The sequence below is a fragment of the Panthera tigris genome, chromosome D3 (assembly GCF_018350195.1).
Source record: "Panthera tigris isolate Pti1 chromosome D3, P.tigris_Pti1_mat1.1, whole genome shotgun sequence".
NCBI lineage: Eukaryota > Metazoa > Chordata > Mammalia > Carnivora > Felidae > Panthera > Panthera tigris.
The window spans coordinates 54,935,394-54,955,507 of NC_056671.1; the positions used below are offsets into that span (position 1 = coordinate 54,935,394).

Below are 20,114 nucleotides of genomic sequence, written 5' to 3' on the forward strand. Positions count from 1 at the left end.
ACCACTCAGACCTTGTTGTGGTTCATGTTAAGTTCACTCTGTCACTTTAATTAGTGGCTGCTCATACTTTGGTGTGGGGGTGGGGAGGGGGGGCAGACCAAGACTTTTGACCAGGGGGTTAGCGGACCAGCTGCAGGCTCTACTGGTCTCAAGCTGGTCTTAAGGCTGTAATTGAAGCTTATCATTTCCCTCCTCTGACACCCATTTCTGAATTTCCTTACACTCGGCCAGTAATTCTGCTAGTTTGCCTGGCTCAGTGGCCCCAACTGCCATCCTTGAGGAGTCTGAGCCCTTGGCTGCCTTTCCTATTCTGACTGTCCTTGCTATAATCCACGTTCTCTGTTACCACCAGACACAGAAGCACCAACATATGTCCCAGGGAATCTCCAGCATTCCCCCCCACATCCTTCTCTCTGCCCCCACGCTATGGCAGCAGTCCCCCTCCCTCGTGATGGTTAGGGCTGATTATCTCACCTGTCCAGTAAGTCCTCCCCTTGCCCGCTGATACCTGAGAGACACAAAGTAACCAGGCAGAGTTTTGGCTCAGGTGGAGCCCGTGTCCAATAGTGCGATGATTCTTACCTGGGGATGAGTTTGCCTCTGAGGGACGTTTGGTAATGTTGGAAGACGCTTCAACTTGTCACAATTGCTACTGGTATCTGGTGGGTAGAGGCCAGGGATGCTCTTCACCAGCCTGTAACACGCAGGGCAGCTACCACAATAAAGGAGTCTCCAGACCTAAGTGATGGTAGTGCCTAAGGCTGAGAAACCCTGACATAGTAGAAATGATTCTCCCCCGGGGGCACGGACTTTTAATTTTACAGGGTTTGGCACAGTCTTGTGTCTGGTTCCCAGGCCCATGTAGTCCAGCTGCTGAGAGCACACGACCAAACGGTATCCATCGGTTCAGTGCATATATACGGCATTCCAGAAGCCGGAGTCCTAGAACTGTCCAGTCAGAAGGTGGGAAGGCTGGGTAACTTACCCATTCGGATCTTGGGGCTGTGGGAGGACACTGAGGTGGGATGCTGGCTTGGTGATATAACTGTATTACAGCCACGCTGAACTCAGGCAGGTGGAAGAGATACACGGGGACCCGAAGTATCTGCTATATGTAGAACATATTCGACACACGGGCGGGGGCTTTTTCTCTGCTGCCACTGTATACAAGAGCCGGGTACATGGGTTCACGTGAGTGGCTTAATAAGCGTCTGTTGACAAAGGCTGAAGGAGCTGTGAGTGAGTAAACAATAGTTCAATGAATGAATGGAGTCTTCCCTGAGATTTGTGAAGTGTATTGAATATTTTAGCATGGTTATCAGTATCTTCTTAGATGAAGAAACTCAGAATGTCAGCTCCGCGGTTCCCTGTGGATGTCGTGATGGCAGCATTCAACATCCCTCATGTTTATTCACAGTGTCTCTCTTCTGAGTTCGATCTACTGTTATCCAATTTAGAGTAATTATATAATATTTACTTTGAGATTCAGTGTTCTGCTTTGCTCCTGAACGATGCTTCAGCTGACACATTCATGAAGGTGTCATTTGAGTGAAATTTTTAAAAAGGGGTGGTATTTCAGGGGTGAACATGGAGTGTGGAAAAGGCCACGAACAAACGAACATGGGGATGAGAAATCTCTGGGCACGCTTTCAGGTAGCAGTGACAATTGGGGCTTAGTACACGTGAAGTGTGTCTATGGCCATAAGAGGAAATCTTTGAAAATCGAATTGGAGCTACAGTTTGCCAGGCCTTTGACCAGCAGGCTGAAGCACCTCGCACCTTCTTACGTGGTCCCGTTACGGTTGTCTGTGATGTCCTGCCTCTGCAGTAGAGCTAGCTCTTGGTCACGGTGACAGTAACACTACGTGCTTTATTTCTGAAACCATTCTGTTCAGATCCTATCTTGCAAGACTCTGCACCGGTTTTGCCTCTGGCATCACATTCTTCCTCACCATTCTTGTCCACCTAGATGTCATCCCTCAGCTTTTATTGTTTGCCCTTCTTAATTCCCACCCACCTAATGGTGTGGTGTTCCATGTTTACTCCTCAACCGCTTGGGCGGCCAGCCAAGGGCAATGGCCGATTCTTTCACTCTCTGTGTCAGCAAGCAGACTACATGCACACGGAAGGTGCAGTAAATAACTGGAAAGGTAAAAGCATCCAGTTTGATGATGCTTATCCGAATCCCTTCTACATGTGAATTTTAAAAGAAGGAGTATGTTTGAGGAAAAAGGTTAGTAGCATAAAGTTGCCCCTGTTTTACACTTTACTATTTACCTGTTTTTTTTTGTGTGCTTCCCAGTTGGAGAGGAGAGAGGGGCGGGGTATATCTGACAGTGTGGGTGTATTTGTTTTAATGTTTTAGAACTTTTTGTTGTCTAAACCTCAGCCGGCAAAAGAGTCCAAGTGACCAGATTGGATTTCTTTAGCCTCCACAGATTTTAGAAAACTTAATTTATAAACACGATCTAAAGGTATAAACATGTTGATTTTTAATGTGGTACCATTTAAGGCATATTGAAATGATAAAAGGTATAAAACTGTTTTTGATGAAATCCCACACATCGGGATCGGTAGTTATACTCACCACCTGTGATGGAAATGCCTTATAAAGAGTTCCTTTAACTTCATGTATTTTTGTCAATATAATAGTCGATGTAGAGTGCACTTTTCCTACCAGGAGATTCACCTTCTGCAAGGTTCCTGTCCTCCCTTCTACCCCGCGCTATTTCTCTCCTGCCCCACCCTCAGTTTTCTCTTCTTTCCCGTGTACTTTTGTTTTGAGTTATTCTTGATGGCGTCTTGTTTTCTTCGGCTTATTTCCTAGATGGGAAGTGATGGAATTTTACGCCTCAGTTCTTCAGCTCTGAATAATGAATTCTTTGCATATGCAGCACAAGGATGGAAACAGCGACTGGCAGAAGGTAAATTTCTCTTTTCCATTATTATTTGACATGTTTGAGTACACACACTGTACCGAGCTTCACGCCTTTCTCTGATTTCCGAGCCTTTTTCTCCCCCTGAAGTAAACTTGAATTTAGTAAAAACTCCTGATCTGTTCCAAATGGCTTCACTAATTCTTTGTTATACTTGGCATTTTTGATGTCTGATGTTTTTGAAGGAAACGTGAGGTTATCTGGAACAGAACAACAATTTCTGATGTAGCTCGAGTCCCTTTGGAGTGGGAATTTTAATCGCTTGTTTGAGGCATTATGTATTCTCTTAATGTCCTAGAACCTAGAGAATCTTCGTTTAATACTCTCTTCCCCTAAAACCACCGCTTCACCTTATTCTTCTGTTAGTCATTAAGCTTCTTGAAAGACTCAAAATAACCAGTGCTTCCGCATTTCTACTCCCTAAACTGCTCACATTGTTCTAGGTGGGTGTGGCAACCGAAATAATCCCTCCTGGAGAATACTAAGGGTTTTATAATGGCAAAGGCAGTGTCCTCTTCTTAGTCTTGACATTGCACGTTCCTTCTGCAATCTCTCTCTCTTTTTTTTAACCTCATCCAAGTTGAAACCATGTACCTGAGATGTTCATAATATATTTTAAATTGTTTCCTGCGGCCACATGGCTGAAAGCCATTCCTCAGCCTCCTACGGGAGCTGTGCTCTTCCGTCTGATGGTGCATGTTGATGTCTCTGCCATTTTCTTCTCTGGTGTTTTCTCTTGGGGCTGTGCACATCTGCTAACCAGCCTCCTTCCCCACCATGGTGTACGGCCCATATATGCCAAAAACCTTCTGGCTTTGGCTCCTCTTTCCTAATCCTGCGTTCTATTCCACATGCCTGCTGGATCACCCTAGCCGATAGCATGCACCTTGAAACCATAATGCCAATATTAACCTCACCATCCTCCCTTTACCATCTGCTGTCCCTTTTGTTCCCCATCTCTACTAATGTCACCACTGTCCTCAGAGCTCCTCACTTTGAAACTTGATGATCTCTTTGGTCCTCTTCTTCTCCCCAGGCTGACTTGGTCATGAACGGTTAATTGTGCTGTGGATCTGAATCCCCTTGAGCATCCCCACAGCCGCTGGCCTGACTGTCCTCTCTGCCTCTCCTCTGTGCTGTTCGACAGCCTCCTGGCTGGAGTTCTCTTGTGTCTTCATCTTGTCTCTAAGCCACTTATTTGGCCATATTTCTCCCCGAGTGAATGCCATCAGGGCCTCCCTCTGTCACTTGTAGGGAAAATGTAGAACTCGATTTATTTATTTTCAACTTTTTTAATGTTTAGAGAGACACAGAGTATGAGCGGGGGAAGGGCGGAGAGAGAGGGAGACACAGAATCTGAAGCAGGCTCCAGGCTCTGAGCTGTCAGCACAGAGCCTAATGCGGGGCTCGAACTCACAAGCTGTGAGATCATGACCTGAGCCAAGTCAGATGCTCGACTGTCTGAGCCACCCAGGTGCCCCTAGAACTCTCTTTAAACCATGTATTTGCTAATTGGCCTCAGCCTACCTTTCCCATTTCATTTCCTCCTACTCCTACATTCTGCTTACAATTGGCCACTCAAAAGAACATAAATACACATGTTCACATCTCTGTGCCTTGTGAGTTAATTACTTTATAAAAGCTTGGTCATCCTTCAGAAGCTAACTCAAGAGCCATTTCCTGTATGTGGTCTTCCCTAATCGATTCAGGCAGAATTAAGTGCCTTTTCTTCTACCTTTATTCTTATGGCCCATACAGGGCTTTCGACATTATATTATAGTCAATTTGTGTGCCTTTTCTCCCACCAGACTGATTTCATTAAGGGCACTGAATATACGCTATTTCATCCGCAGCCCCTACCATACAGTAAATTTGCTGAGGGTTTTAAAGTTCATCTAGGGCTAAATGACTATTTGAGCGATGTCCATAAAAAGAGAAGCTGTAGAAATATTATCAGTACTCAGCCTTTTCTTTTCAACATCCATAAAAGTTTACTCAAATTAATTACGTGTTTTCTTTATTAATTGGCAGAAGCTACGGCCACTCTTACTCCATACATAAACATTTTCTTTCTAGGAGAGTTTACTCCAGAAATGCAGTTGCGGATAAGGCAAGAAATTGAGAAGGAAAAGAAAACAGAACCTTGGAAAGAAAAATTCTTTGAAAGGTTTTATGGAGAAAAGTAAGTACGAGAGCATTTTTTTCTCATTTCTCTCTGAAGGAAATGAAAGTGTAATTCTCTGCTTCACATGGCACACGAAAAGCTGTAAAGCTTAATAAGGCTGCCATAAAAGGCAATAGTCCCTCAGTGTAAGAAATCGCAGGTAAAATTATAGCAGCGTATCAGCACTTAAAGTTTTAAAAAATGCATTTTCAAGGGTTTATAACCTGTCCATGAAAATTCATTTCGGACTGAAAATTGCACATGAAATCTGATAGAAGTCCGTTATGGCTTTCTTAACTAGATTTTAGTAAAAATCTCCTGTTTTTAATCCAAGCATATTCATTAACAGATACTTCAGAGATAAATAGTTTTAGACACATTCGATTCTCACATTTTTTCCTAAAATGTTGACTGTGCATATACACGTGTTTAGTCCTTGTTCTGGGGGACAGCCTGAGGTATTACTCTTCACTCTTTCCATCTTCCTTTGTCAGTGTAATCAGCTTTTAGTTTATTATTTTTCTGCGTGTGCATTTCTTTTTAAAATAAGCCACATGGAAGTGTGGTAGTGACTGAATTAAATTGAAAGGAGTTTCGCCTCTGCCTCACATTTAGAAGGGACATATCTTACTGGAGCAGAATTAGAGCCTCTGAGACCATAGGGTCCCTAAGGGAGGAGGAAGGATTTAGGAGCTGACAGTGGACAGTGGCCTTAGATCCTCCTTAGAAAGGAATTTGTGCTTGAACTCCCATATGCACAATTAATACTTAAGAGTTGTCGTTTCGTGTAAATGATACTGAGGTGGTGGCAAGTAACAAAATCCGTACCATTTGATCTAATTTCACAAACTTCCCCCTGTAAACAGGGAGAACGATGTCAAGAGGCTCATCTGAGTGCTCTTCTTGAAAAGGAATCCCATGGGGCGCCTGGGTGGCTCAGTCGGTTAAGCGTCTGACTTCAGCTCAGGTTGCAATCTCGCAGTCTGTGAGTTCGAGCCCCGTGTCGGGCTCTGGGCTGATGGCTCAGAGCCTGGAGCCTGCTTCCGATTCTGTGTCTCCCTCTCTCTCTGCTCCTCCCCCGTTCATGCTCTGTCTCTCTCTCTGTCTCAAAAATAAATAAACGTTAAAAAAAAAATTAAAAAAAAAAGAAAAGGAATCCTATGATTAACAGCCTGCTTACTCAGAGGAGGCTAGCATTGGTGGAGTGTCCTAACTAGCAGTACCCTCAAGGAGGAAGGCTTGTGTTCACTTGCTCTCCTAGAACCATGGATGCGTATACATATTTAAACAGAACTAACAGGAGATAATTCATGTGTTTTCTCAAAAATTAAAAATGCAGCAGACTACTTCTATGCCTTCGTATTTTGTCACCAGCATATTGCTCAAGCTTGGCTGCATCAAAGTCCTCATTGGAGATGTTAGGTCGTGTTGTGTTGTGTTGTGTTGTGTTGTCCTGTGCTGTGCCGTGTTGTGTCATGTTATGTTTATTTTGAGAGGGGGACAGAGAGAGCACATAGGAGGGGCGAGGAGAGGGGTAGAATCTCAAGCAGGCTCCCTGCTGTCAGTGTGGAATGGGTTTTGATCTCACACACCGTGAGATCGTGACCTGAGCCAGAATCAAGAGTTGGACGCGTAACTGACTGAACCACCCAGGCACCCTCTCGTTGGGGCTTTTAAAAATAGATACAGTTTTCCAGGACCCATGCCAGACATAATGATTGGGAGTCTCCAGGAGTTGAGCCCAGGAATACGCATCTTTAGGCTCTCTCCAGGTCATGCTGGTGCCGAGCGGGATTAAGCACCCTGGAGGATGACCCTGAAGACCACTCAGGAGGCTTCCTCACCTTTTGTCGACAAAGGAAATGTTGAAAGCACCCTTTCCAGTGCTGGCAAAGATAACTGAGCCAGTTACCTCCAAAGCACTGGTCCTTAGTTGTTGTTGAGTGTCAGGCCCTCTTTTTTTTTTTTTTTTACTTTTTTTGAATGCAGCAAAAATTGTTCCAACATCTCATCTGTGCCAGACACTGAGGTGCGGGCGTTTGTAGGGCTGCCTAGGCTCTGCCCTCAGGCGGCCTGTACCCGAGGCACCATGTGTTACAGAGAGCTCTCCTTCATCCGGGTCGTCATTGAGCATGCTGGGCTCTGATACGTTTCTAACAGCTTTTCAGGGAATATGTCGCTTAACCCGCCCAACAGTCCTATAAGGTGGATACCGTTATTATTCTTACGTTAAAAATGGGTTTAGGAAATTGAGATGCAATGAAACTGATTTTCCCAGGTTTACACAGTGTGGTTCAGTAATTTGCTCAGTGTCTTAATGCTGCAGTTCCTTCTCAGAAAAATTCACACACATATATATTTTTTACATAAAATTTGGGGGGCTTTCAGACTCTCATGCATATGCCCTGGGGAGTGGCAGCTACAATACTGTAAGTAAGCGTGGGTCCCTGTCATCATCCCGGAGTTCTGAATACAAACGGTTCTTTTATTTGACCCTTTTCTTGCTGTAGTTCATCCATAGAGTTTCTGTCCGCTTACGTCACTGAACTTCTTCCTTGACTTTTTCTATCTTTGATTACACATTGGATTAACGGATGTATTTTGGACATTTCATTGACTGCCCTTCTAATTTGGTCACTTCTAGATTACCTACGCTCCCCTAGTATGTGAGAGATTATTTCTCCTAGTGTCAGATAATTTTCGGTTGACCTGTGCCTTTTCCCTGCTTTAAGTTTTCCCAGGAACGTTGCCGTCCAAACTCCCCTCAGTTAAGATTTGTCTACTTTGGTTTTCAGCTCTTTGAGCTGTTTATTTTGTTTCTTACTGACTTACTCTCCTTATAACAGAGTACTGTCCTGTATTTTCTTTAGTTAGAGATCAGCCATATGTATGCTAAGTCAGAATTATGGGCATCGGTCTGCTGATTTGCAGTCTATATTTCTGGACTTCAGTGTTTTCCTTTGTGGTGCTATGTGCTGTGCTGTGAAGATCAACCTGCTATGCCTTGTACCATCTTAAATCTCTTTTTTTCGAGAAAATAATAAAATGTTGACATAGGCATATTTTGTACGGTGCTGTTTTCCATATATACATATGCATATATTATATACATATATGGTATTTACTAATATTAACTATATTTAATACAAGTTAATACATGTATTATATCCTTATCAACCAACTAGCAGAAGTTTGGCTGCCAGTGGATGGATACTGTATATTCCACACCTAACCTACTATCGATGCTTGGCCTAGCCCCAAGGGACCTTATTTCTAGTTGATTATTCTGCTTTAAATTTATCTGTAATGTAGTTGTTCTGTTCCTCTCAGTGTAGGATAGTTATAAATTATAGCTTACTTTGAACCCATCTCAGGGAAAGTTGAAAGAAAAGAGACTAACTTTGAGGGTACTATCTTCTGTCTTCTTTTAAGACCTTCTGAATTTTAGTAAAGAAGGCAGTGACACCCCAAAAACTGTATTCAACTTTATTTCCCTTTCATTTTGAGGATTTTGGTAAGCAGTTGAAGATTTCACTGAGGTATATTCCTGTCTCGATACTATTATAGCTGTATTTCTTCGCTCAAATATGTCTTCCCCAGAAGAGAGAAGTGTTCTGTCTTCTGCTTGTCTTTGTAATTTTCTGTACTCTAATTTAACTTCATTTAGAACAGCATATTTCTCTACCATGTGAGGCTGACATCGTAACTTAGTACGTTAACTTAGTATAACTGAGTATGGCATACTTAGTATGACTTAGTATGACAGGAAATAGTGATTTACAATATCTTTGTAACTCTGATGAACTTTCCTTATGACATGAATATCAGATTGGATTTTTTCTTGATACTCTTTGCTATCTTGTCTGGAATATCTTTACAGAAAGTGATCGCATGAAAGAATTTTGCCTCATACAAAATTGCCTCATACAAATGTAACCTAGCAGAATCAACTTTGTCGACCCCAAATATGTTTGTTATATTTTAGTGAAATTTCCATATTGTTGTTTTTTTTTTAATGTTTGTTTATTTTTGACAGAGAGATAGAGAGACAGGGCACAAGCGGGGGAGGGGCAGAGAGAGAGGGAGACACAGAATCCAAAGCAGGCTCCAGGCTCTGAGCTGTTAGCACAGAGCCTGACGTGGGGCTCGAACTCACAGATTGTGAGATCATGACCTGAGCCGAAGTCGGACACTCAACCGACTGAGCCACCCAGGCGCCCCCGCCCCCATATTATTTTTAAGTTAGACACTTAGAGACTAAAATAAGGTAACACCTCTTACATTGGTTTAAGAGAAGTTAATCTTTGGAAATCATTTCAATTTCAAGATTTTACACCATACCCATCTTCCGTTGATCTTACTTGCTTATGTTGCATCCTTTGAAGACTGTGCTGCTTTCGATTAGAATTGCTACTTTCTGATAAGAAAAAAATTAGATCTGGAGTGCCTGGGTGGCTCATTGGTCAAGTGTCCAACTTCCGCTCAGGTCATGATCTCACAGTTTGTGAGTTTGAGCCCTGCATCGGGCTCTGTGCAGACAGCTCAGAGCCTGGAGCCTGCTTTGGATTCTTTCTCCCCTTCTCTCTGCCCCTCCCATGCTCATGTTCTGTCTCTCTCTGTTTCTCAATAATAAGTAAATGTTAAAATTTTTTTTTAAATTTTAGATCTTATACATTCTTTTGCTTTTCTGTCCAATATTTTCTAATCTTTTGTAGTACATTATTTTTTTTTATTCCTTTTACCAACACTTGGCAAAGTTCATATCTCCTTACTTACAGAATAAAAATCTATACCAAAAATAAATAAGTTGGTAGATAAATAGGTAAATATAAAAATGCATAATACATTTCTTAACCAGAAGGAGAGTTTATTTTAGTTACAATTATAAAAGCAGTAGAAAAACTAAGTCATCATAAACCAGTTTACATAAATGAAGCGTATTATTTAGTGATTATAAAATCAATTTGATTCATTTACTTCCGTTGAATACTCTATACATATCTCCAAGTTGTCCCTTTCGTGTTTTGTGGTTGGACAGTAATTTAATATTTCTAATTTCTGTTCAGGTTGGGCATGTCAAGAGAGGACTCAATAAAGCTTACTTCTGGACCAAACAATGATGGCGCTGAAAGTAGTTCTTCATGTGGACCCACTGGCTTCCCAGGTCTTTCTGCACAGACTCCCTTGGAAGAGCAACAGCCAAAAAGCATGAAAAGTCCAACTTCACCAGAGCCGGAATTCTGTGCTATGGTAGATGTAGGTAAAGACATAATGGCAGAATCAGAACCAGAAGATATCTTGATCCCTGAAGAATCTGTGATTCAGGAGGAAATTGCTGAAGAGGTAGAGACTAGTATCTGCGAATGTCAGGATGAAAATCATAAGACGATACCTGAATTTTCTGAGGGGTCTGAAAGTCCAGCCAACTCTCACGAAGAGCCCCAGGTAGCACCTCCTGAAGATAACTTGGAATCCTGTGTTATGATGAATGATGTTTTAGAAACTTTGCCTCATATTGAAGTTAAAGTGGAAGAGAAATCAGAATCTCCCCAGGAAGAAATGTCGGTTGTTATTGATCAACTAGAGGTCTGTGATTCTCTCGTTCCTTCCACTTCATCTGTGACTCATGTCAGTGACACAGAACATAAGGAGCCAGAAGCTGCAGTAGAGACCAATACTCCAAAAATAAAGACAGGGTCGTCTTCTTTAGAAGGCCAATTTCCCAGTGAAGGAATTGCCATAGATATGGAGTTACAGAGTGAGCCTGATGAACAGCTTTCTGAAAATGCTTGCATCTCTGAAACTTCCTTCTCTTCCGAGAGCCCAGAGGGAGCCTGTACCAGCCTGACATCCCCAGGAGGGGAAACCCAATCCACTTCAGAAGAATCATGTACTCCAGCCTCCCTTGAGACAACGTTTTGTTCTGAGGTGTCCAGCACTGAAAATGCAGACAAATATAACCAGAGAAACCCCCCTGATGAAAGCCTTCATGCATCTTTGATGTCAGAAATATCTCCAGTATCCACTTCACCTGAGATATCAGAGGCATCTCTCATGTCCAATTTACCTTTAACATCCGAAGCATCCCCGGTATCAAATTTACCTTTAACATCAGAAACGTCACCCATGTCGGATTTACCTTTGACCTCAGAAACGTCTTCAGTGTCTTCCATGCTTCTCACATCTGAGACCACTTTTATATCCAGTTTGCCTCTTCCTTCAGAAACATCTCCAATTTCTAATTCTTCCATGAATGACAGAATGGTGCATCAGCAAAGAAAGTCCCCTTCCATCTCTGAAGAACCACTCTCCCCACAAAAAGATGAAGGCTCTGCCCCTGCCAAGCCCCTGGGCGAGAGCCTTCTCTCTCAACAGAGGACTCTATCAAATACTCCTGAACCCGTCAATATGGGTTCTTCCGTTTCTCCTGAAGCATTTCCATCTGAAGAATTGCACAGTAAGACTCTGAGTCAGCAGCCTTGTAAATCACACGTTGAAACTGAGAAGCCCTATCCTGCTTCGATTCCAGAACTTCCTTCTATAGAAATGATAAAAGTTAAAAATCATAATGTCCTGCAAAGAACAGAGAAGAAAGGGGCATCTTCACCATTGGAGTTACCGGTCTTTTCTGAAGAGACAGAGAGTAAGGGAAACGAGCTTCCATCAGCTAAATTACAGGACAAACAGTATGCCTCATCAGTGGATAAGGCTTCCTTTTCAGAAGGCTCTAGAAATAAACCCCATAAGCAAGGAAGCTCACAGAACCGATTGGAGACCTTGCATTCTTCCAAGTTGTCCGAGCCTTCCAAGTCACCCGACGGGATAAGAAATGAAAGTAGAGAATCCGAGATATCAAAGAGGAAAACAGCAGAGCAGCACAGTTTTGGAATCTGTAAGGAAAAGAGGGCTAGGATAGAAGATGATCAGTCAGTGCGGAACATATCGTCCAGCAGCCCCCCTGAGAAAGAGCAGCCCCCCAGAGAGGAGCCCAGGGTTCCACCTCTCAAGGTATGGAATGATAATAATAACAATGAAGACCATTCCATAGATAGGCTTTTCCTATTTTTTGATGCTTAGTTTTCTAATTTTAAATAAGGTTTTCTTCCCTCCAGGTTTTCTGTAGCAGTTTACAGTCTAATACTCCAACACCAGTCTAATATTAAATGATCTTTTTTAAGGCTGTGCGCTGAGCTCATATGATAATTTTAGATACACACATATATGTACTTAGACCTCAGCATGTAAGGAAAAAGAAATGAGGAGGGAGAACAGGGCCTGGAGGAACCTATAGGCCATGAGATACAGGGTCTTTCGGAGACTCCAAGGCATAGGACAGAGACCTACATACAGTTGGGGCAAGTTGAAAGATACTTCAGTGTCCTAGAAAAGTCCAGTAGGACTAGGGAAAGTAGTCAAAAGTCAGAGGCGTGCACTAAGGAGGTGAAGGTATAGGTAATCGGTTTATTTTCCAGCAAACATTGACCACCACCACTGCCTAGCAGAAAGGACCTGACATATGGAAGAACCTCATTAAATATTTCTTCAATAATTCAGTGAAATTGCTTAACACACCCTGAGGGAAAATGCTGTAGATGTAGAGGTATACAGATCCTATTTATTTGTTTGTTTGTTTATTTATTTATTTATTTTTATTTTCAAGAGAGTAAAGAAGTATTTAACTTTACAAATAATAAAACCTGTAGTCAGGCATTCCTATTTATATATTTTCTTTTGATCCCAGGTAGGAATTAAAGGTGAGAAAACAAGCCTTTTATATAAATTGACTCTGCCTAAGTAAACTGAAAATTGAGGTTAATTCAAAAGAAACACTCTGTTTAATAATAATAATAAAAAATCTTACCCAATATAATCTATATTTATTTGGTGCTTTCATCTCAGTCCATTTATATTGTCTTACAATAAAATGGATTATTGCACCATAGGTTTGGTCTAGAATTATAAACATATTCTAGCTTTGTTTCTCTTAATCTCTTTCTCTTTATTTTGCTCTAACCTGAAATCTATTTTTTGTATGTGACTCATGATATCCATAAGGCTGACTTCGAAGAGTGTAGCTGTAGTTATTCTATTTAATAAAGTAACACCTATTAAATAAGGTTCTAGAGATGTGAAAGATGAACATTAAGCTGCAATTAAAACTCTACTGTGCATTTTAATTTCTGAAGCAGTGGGAAAAATATAAGCAAACTTTTCATAGGAAATATTTTTAAACATAGCAGGCTAATTTTTCTTGTCAAAAGCTTATTTTCAATGTAATATACACTTTATGTAAAGATAGATACCATATTTGATGTTTGTTCAACCTTGAGCTCTTCAGTATATCCAGGCTTAATTGTTTTTTAATGTTTTTAGAAAGTTTGGTTTTTTTTTTTTTAATGAAGGAAATATTTAAAAGTAAAAAACAAAATCTCCTCTCTAAATTCATTTTTCCCCCCCTTTGGAGCCTTTCGATTAGAAGAGAGACCTCGCGAGGTGGAAAATGAGAAATAAGTAGCTCAGTAAGATAATTTCTTCTACCAAAGTTCCAAAGCATAACTGGAGACTGAAAGGATCCTCTAGTAAGTGTCAGGGGTTTATAGTGTAAATACACATGTGTTAAGAAGAGAGCTAAGTGTTCTAGGAAAAGCTTTGTCCAGAGAGACAAAACCAAGGGAAGCACAGTACCGTCAACAGCCCTGAATGGGGAGCCCGAAGACTCTCACTGTCACTCACTAGTTATATGACCCCAGGGCAGCCTCCACGGGCTCAGTTTTTTCAACTGTACAATGAGGTGCCTTAACCAGAACCCTTCTAGCTCTACAAATCTGTGACTCTAAGGATGTTTTTAGTGACTGGGGCATCCCAGCCATTGCTATGGGATGTTGGGTGTTGGGCCTTGTGCCTCGTGAATTTGGTGATGACTGAGTCTCTTTCATTAGCATGAGGAGGTGGTCACTGTGGGTTGGGGTATTTATGGAATTCAGCAAATTGAGGATTACCAGTATCAGAAGAAACTGCCCAACCCATAGTTGCTTTTAGAGGCAGAAAACCAGAGTCACCCTTGCTTTCATGAAAAGATAATGCTTTCAAATCCCTCTGGAAAGCAGAGCACTCACACAGATACAGTCTCATTCCATCTTTATAAGAGCCCTGTGAAGGAAATAGACCAGAAATAACTAGTCTCATTTTACAAGTGAGTTTGCAAACTCTTATTGTGTGCTTATTACACATGTATGAGGCGGCATGCTAGGTGGAGTGGGAGTACCTAAAAACCACAGGGTCTCTGGTCCAGGGAGGTCCTTGGAGAAACTGAGGTACACGGTGAGTTGCCTAAGATCACGGATTTCCTTTGAGTGAAGCCAGGATGAAAATTCTAGTCTCCTGACCTCTTGGCTAAGGGCTTTTTTCCTCTGTGTCACATTAAGAGGACAACTCATGTAGAGTTAAGGTCCCAGTTTGCTATGCCAGCAAGGAAGATAATTTAAAAGCTAAATATCTCTAAGTCTTTTTTAGCTAACCTCATTTTAAGAAGCATGGATTTTGTTTCCATTTATATGAGGCATTAAGAAGATGTTTCATTTCCATACCAAATGAAGTTACCGGTTGATGTTTCTGTAGATGAAAAACAGAGATTAGAAATTTTAATTTCACGTTCATGCTACATTTATTGTTGCTTTATACCCTGAAGGCCCATTCGGGGATTTAGGTGTAGTTGGTGCCACATTAAGAGAGAATGCAGCTCCTCTTTCCTCTTGCGTTTTCACATTCCTCATGCCTCCTCTGTGATCCTGTATCAAGCGCTTTATCTTTCCATTCTCCCCTTCCCGTAGATCCAGCTTTCCAAAATTGGGCCACCTTTTATTATCAAGAGCCAGCCAGTCTCCAAACCAGAGTCTCGCGCATCCCCTAGCACGTCGGTCGGCGGTGGGAGGAACACAGGAGCCAGGACCCTTGCAGATATCAAGGCCCGGGCCCAGCAGGCAAGGGCCCAGCGAGAGGCCGCGGCAGCCGCTGCTGTGGCTGCCGCGGCCAGCATCGTCTCCGGAGCCATGGGGAGCCCAGGAGAGGGTGGAAAGGCGAGAACCCTGGCACACATCAAAGAGCAGACAAAGGCGAAGCTCTTCGCAAAGCATCAAGCCCGAGCCCACCTCTTCCAGAACACTAAAGAGTCCCGGTTGCCTGTGCTCGGCTCAAAGGATGGGCCTCCCAGCTTAGAAGTCTCTTCTGCCCCTGAAACAAAAATCGAAGGGTCTACCGGCGTGATTATTGTCAATCCAAACTGCAGATCTCCTAGCAACAAGTCTGCGCACCTCCGGGAGACCAGCACTGTATTGCAGCAGTCTCTTAACCCAGCTAAACTTCCAGAAACTGCCACTGACTTATCTGTGCATAGCTCTGACGAAAATGTACCTGTGTCGCATTTATCTGAGAAAATTGTTTCATCTACCTCTTCTGAAAATAGCAGTGTGCCCATGCTTTTTAATAAAAATTCTGTCCCCGTGTCTGTTTGCAGCACTGCTATGTCGGGAGCAGTTAAAGAACATCCCTTTGTGAGTTCTGTTGATAAATCCTCCGTTCTAATGTCTGTGGACAGTGCAAACACTACGATTTCTGCTTGTAATAGAAGCATGTTAAAAACCATCCAGGGAACTGACACTCCGTGCATAGCCATCATACCAAAATGCATCGAAAGCACTCCTATCCCCCTCACGACAGAGGGCTGCCGTGGATCGAGCCCCATGGATGACAAGCAGGCGCCGCTGTCCAGCAGCAGTGCTAGTAACTTAGTCTCCAGTCAGTACACCTCTGTGCCAACTCCCTCCATCGGGAATAACTTGCCCAGCCATCTCTCCACTAGCTCTGTCTTGATTCCCCCAGCGGGAGTTAACAGCAGATACCCTTCTGAGAAGATAGCCATGCCTGGGAGTGAAGAACAGGCCCCCGGACCCTTGGGTACCACTGTGAGAGCCGCCCTCGGCTGCAGGGAGTCGGTAGCAGTCACAGACGCCCTGGCTGCACGGCCACATGTCGCAATGTTTACTGGAAGCATGCTAACAATAAACTCTTACGAGAGTCCTCCCAAGTTGAGCGCTGAAAGCTTGGACAAAAATTCAGGGCTTCGAAACAGGGCAGACAGTTCTGGGAAACCTCAGCAGCCTCCGGGGGGCTTTGCACCAGCAGCCATAAACAGATCGATTCCATGTAAAGTCATCGTTGACCACAGCGCCACGCTGACCTCCACATTGTCTCTGACCGTCTCCGTCGACAGCGCGGAAGCCAGCTTGGACCTCCAGGGCAGGTCAGTGAGGACAGAAGCCTCCGTCCAGCCCGTGGCGTGTCCTCAGGTATCTGTCATCAGCAGGCCTGAGCCAGTTGCAAACGAAGGCGTAGATCACACTTCCAGTTTCCTTGCTGCTCCCGCGGCAAAGCAAGACTGTAAACCGATGCAGGCGGCCTGTTCAGGTCTCCGAGAAGGACCCCTTGTTGTTCCAGATAAGTTAAATGAGGCGACTGCTCCTAGTAATAGCTTTGCTGAGCAGGCACGGGGCCCAGCCACTTTCCAGAGTGAAACAGACACCACCTGTAGCAATCAGTACAACCCAGGCAACCGGATTTGCTGGACTGAGGAGGGGATGAGGGGCCCAGGGCAGCCTCTGGTTAGTCACTCTGGTTCAAGTAAACAGAAAGACTACCTAGAGCAGAGCTGTCCAAAGCCTATCAAAAGCGAACACGCTGGCTACTCACACATGTCAGAACTTCACCCCAGGAATCTCATGACAAATGTCCCTCTCCCGGTGAAGTCTGAACCTCATGAAGTGGACAAGGGCTTTAGAATGGACACCGAAGACTTCCCCGGCCCCGAGCTGCCTCCTCCGGCCGCAGAGGTCGCCCCTGGTGTGCCGCAGGCACAAAACGTGAAGGCCTCCACCTCCGGGCCCATGGAAGAGGCGATCTCCTTGGCTGTGGACCCCCTGAAAAGAGTCCCCAGCACAGGGAGCTCCGGCTGCCGTCTCTCATCCGTGGAGGCTAACAATCCACTGGTGACACAGTTGCTCCAGGGCAACCTGCCTTTGGAAAAAGTGTTGCCTCAGCCCCGATTGGGTGCCAAGCTCGAAATCAACAGACTTCCTCTGCCTCTTCAAACTACCTCAGCGGGTAAAACGGCACCAGAGAGGAACATTGTAGAAATGCCGTCCAGCTCTCCAAATCCAGACGGGAAGGGCTACCTGGCAGGGACCCTTGCACCGCTGCAAATGAGAAAGCGAGAAAACCACCCCAAAAAGAGAGTCGCCAGGACTGTGGGGGAACATACGCAAGTTAAATGTGAGCCAGGGAAGTTGTTGGTGGAGCCAGATGTTAAGGGGGTGCCTTGTGTCATCAATTCGGGCATGAACCAGCTAGGACACGGCCAGCCTTTTAAGCAAGAGTGGCTGAACAAGCACTCCATGCAGAACAGAATTGTTCACAGCCCTGAGGTCAAACAGCAAAAGCGGCTGCTCCCCTCGTGTAGCTTCCAGCAGAACCTATTTCACGTCGATAAGAATGGCAGCTTCCACCCCGAGGCTGGCATCGCACACCGGCAGCAGTTTTACCAAATGCCCATGGCTGCCCGGGGCCCCGTCCCCAGCGCCGCGCTATTACAGGCCTCTGCCAAGACCCCAGTGGGCTGTAACGCGTTCGCCTTCAATAGGCATCTCGAACAAAAGGGGCTGGGAGACGTTGGCCTTTCTTCAGCACCTCACCAGCTGAGGTTAGCCAACATGATATCCCCCAACGTGCCCATTAAAGAAGGCGATGACGTGGGAGGGGCCGCGCACTCCATGCCGAACAAAGCACTGGTGCATCCCCCGCCCCCGCCGCCCCCCCCACCCTTGGCTTTGCCCCCGCCTCCCCCACCGCCACCTCCGCTACCTCCACCTCTTCCTAATGCAGAAGTCCCCTCCGATCCGAAGCAACCGCCGGTTGCCATGGAAACCACTAAGCGACTTAGTTGGCCACAGTCCACGGGCATATGTAGCAATATAAAATCGGAACCTCTTTCTTTTGAGGAAGGTTTAAGCAGCAGCTGTGAACTGGGCATGAAACAAGTTTCCTATGACCAGAATGAAATGAAAGAACAGTTAAAAGCATTTGCGCTAAAAAATGCAGATTTCTCTTCCTATTTGCTTTCTGAGCCACAAAAGCCTTTTACCCAATTAGCTGCTCAGAAAATGCAGGTGCAGCAACAACAGCAGCTCTGTGGAAATTATCCAACAATACACTTTGGTAGCACGAGCTTCAAAAGGGCGGCATCTGCAATTGAAAAGTCCATTGGGATTTTGGGAAGCGGCTCCAGTCCTGCCACGGGCCTGCCTGGTCAGAACGCTCAGATGCCCGTGCAGAACTTTGCCGACAGCAGCAACGCGGATGAGTTGGAACTGAAATGCTCTTGCCGGCTGAAAGCCATGATCGTGTGCAAAGGCTGTGGGGCCTTCTGCCACGACGACTGCATAGGTCCCTCCAAACTCTGTGTGGCTTGCCTGGTTGTGCGGTAAGAGCTGGTGAAAGATGCAGTATCCCTTTTCAACACGGAAAAGCCAAACGGCGTCAGCAGCAACAAATTGAGTAACTCAGTGGTTTATATCGTGATAATTTATTTTACTTTGGAACAGATTATCTTTTCTCTCTGGGATTATTTACTTGCATTTCCCAGAAAGGGGAGGTCACGTCCCAGCAGAGTGGCTCATCAGCATGTCTTTTACAGATTAAGTTGCCATTCCCAGCTTTGGAAAATTTCTGTCCACGTGTATACAGGTCACTACCCCATTCGTTATTATTATTATTATTATTATTATTATTATTTTTAATCCAGGTGTAGATAGGAAAAGGACATTTTTAATTACTTACTGCTAACCAGAAATGCAGATGTAGAAAGAGAACGGGAAAAGTGATTTAAGGTGGTTGGTGATTCATTCTCTTGTAGATTAACCATTGCAACAAAGGCTTTCACGGTTGACTCTTCCGGACCTACCTTTACCACAGTGATGCAATCGTATTTGGAAAGGGGAATCTTATTTAAATGTACGATTCCTTGTATTTGCTCCTATCTCAAAAGATACATTAAAGGAGGTATGCCATTCATGAACTCCACTGTCCTTATTCTCTTCCCTCCCTTGTCACTCTTTTCAGAGCCTGGCAGGATGTCTGGCTCTGCCTTGGACCTTGTGCACACATTGTAGTGAAATGTGTCTTCTACCTGAAGTTGCAGTGTGGGCCTCATGCCCGGTAATCTGGTTCGAGCCCTTTGACACCTGATACCGTCAGATGAGTTGACCAGCAGAGGGCCATAGGCCCGTAGGATTTCAGAGCATCATGTGTAGCTTTAAAGAGCAAGTATGAAAAAAAAATGCCCTAAAATTAAAAGTAAGCAAATAAAACGCTGTGTATGCAAACACGTACAAATGGGTTGTAATGTTAATACTGGTTCATTCTGTTCACTCTAAAGACAATTACTAAACACTAAAAGGGAGGGGGGGCAGAAATAATTGTAGCCCTTTATGGATGACACCAGTACATTCTGGCTTCCGACTCCGCAGAGGTTGGCCACCTCTCTTTTAAAGTGTCATTGATGACAAAAAGGAACTACCGAAGGGTGAAGTGTTGATAGATTTCTGAATAATGTTTTTCTCATGATTCACAATCTATATATTTGACTCGAAAATAGCCCTTATTTTAAAAACCCGTTCTAGGTATCGCATGTTTTGGGGTTTTTAACCCCCTCAGGTGAATTCAGTACATTCTTCATATTTGGGGGAGTGGAACTGCTTTTGAAAACGGGATACTGCATCTTACAATTATGGTCCGTGTTTATCCAGTGAAGTCTGAATGTTGAGGATGGGAGCTACATTCCACATGCTTTGGCCACCCTCATGCCAGAGAACAGCTGTAGGTCAGCAGGCTCTGTTCCTTAAAGCAAGTTCAAAAGCACATGCACATTGTGGAAAGATGAAAGGCAGCAAAAACCACGCCCATTT

General features: G+C 44.0%; 1 protein-coding gene across 2 annotated transcripts in view; it reads left to right on the forward strand.

The window, feature by feature from the left end:
* The window catches only part of ASXL3 (ASXL transcriptional regulator 3), a 175,049-nt gene extending 155,828 nt beyond the window's left edge, over positions 1-19,221 (forward strand). For both annotated transcript variants that reach the window (XM_042962698.1, XM_042962699.1), the window contains exons 10-13: positions 2,828-2,924; positions 5,013-5,118; positions 10,167-12,108; positions 14,931-19,221. In XM_042962698.1, the coding sequence (XP_042818632.1) occupies positions 2,828-2,924; positions 5,013-5,118; positions 10,167-12,108; positions 14,931-18,635 (5,850 nt within the window). In that variant the 3' untranslated portion in view covers positions 18,636-19,221. The remainder of the gene's footprint in view (positions 1-2,827; positions 2,925-5,012; positions 5,119-10,166; positions 12,109-14,930) is intronic.
* Positions 19,222-20,114: the final 893 nt, after the last annotated feature.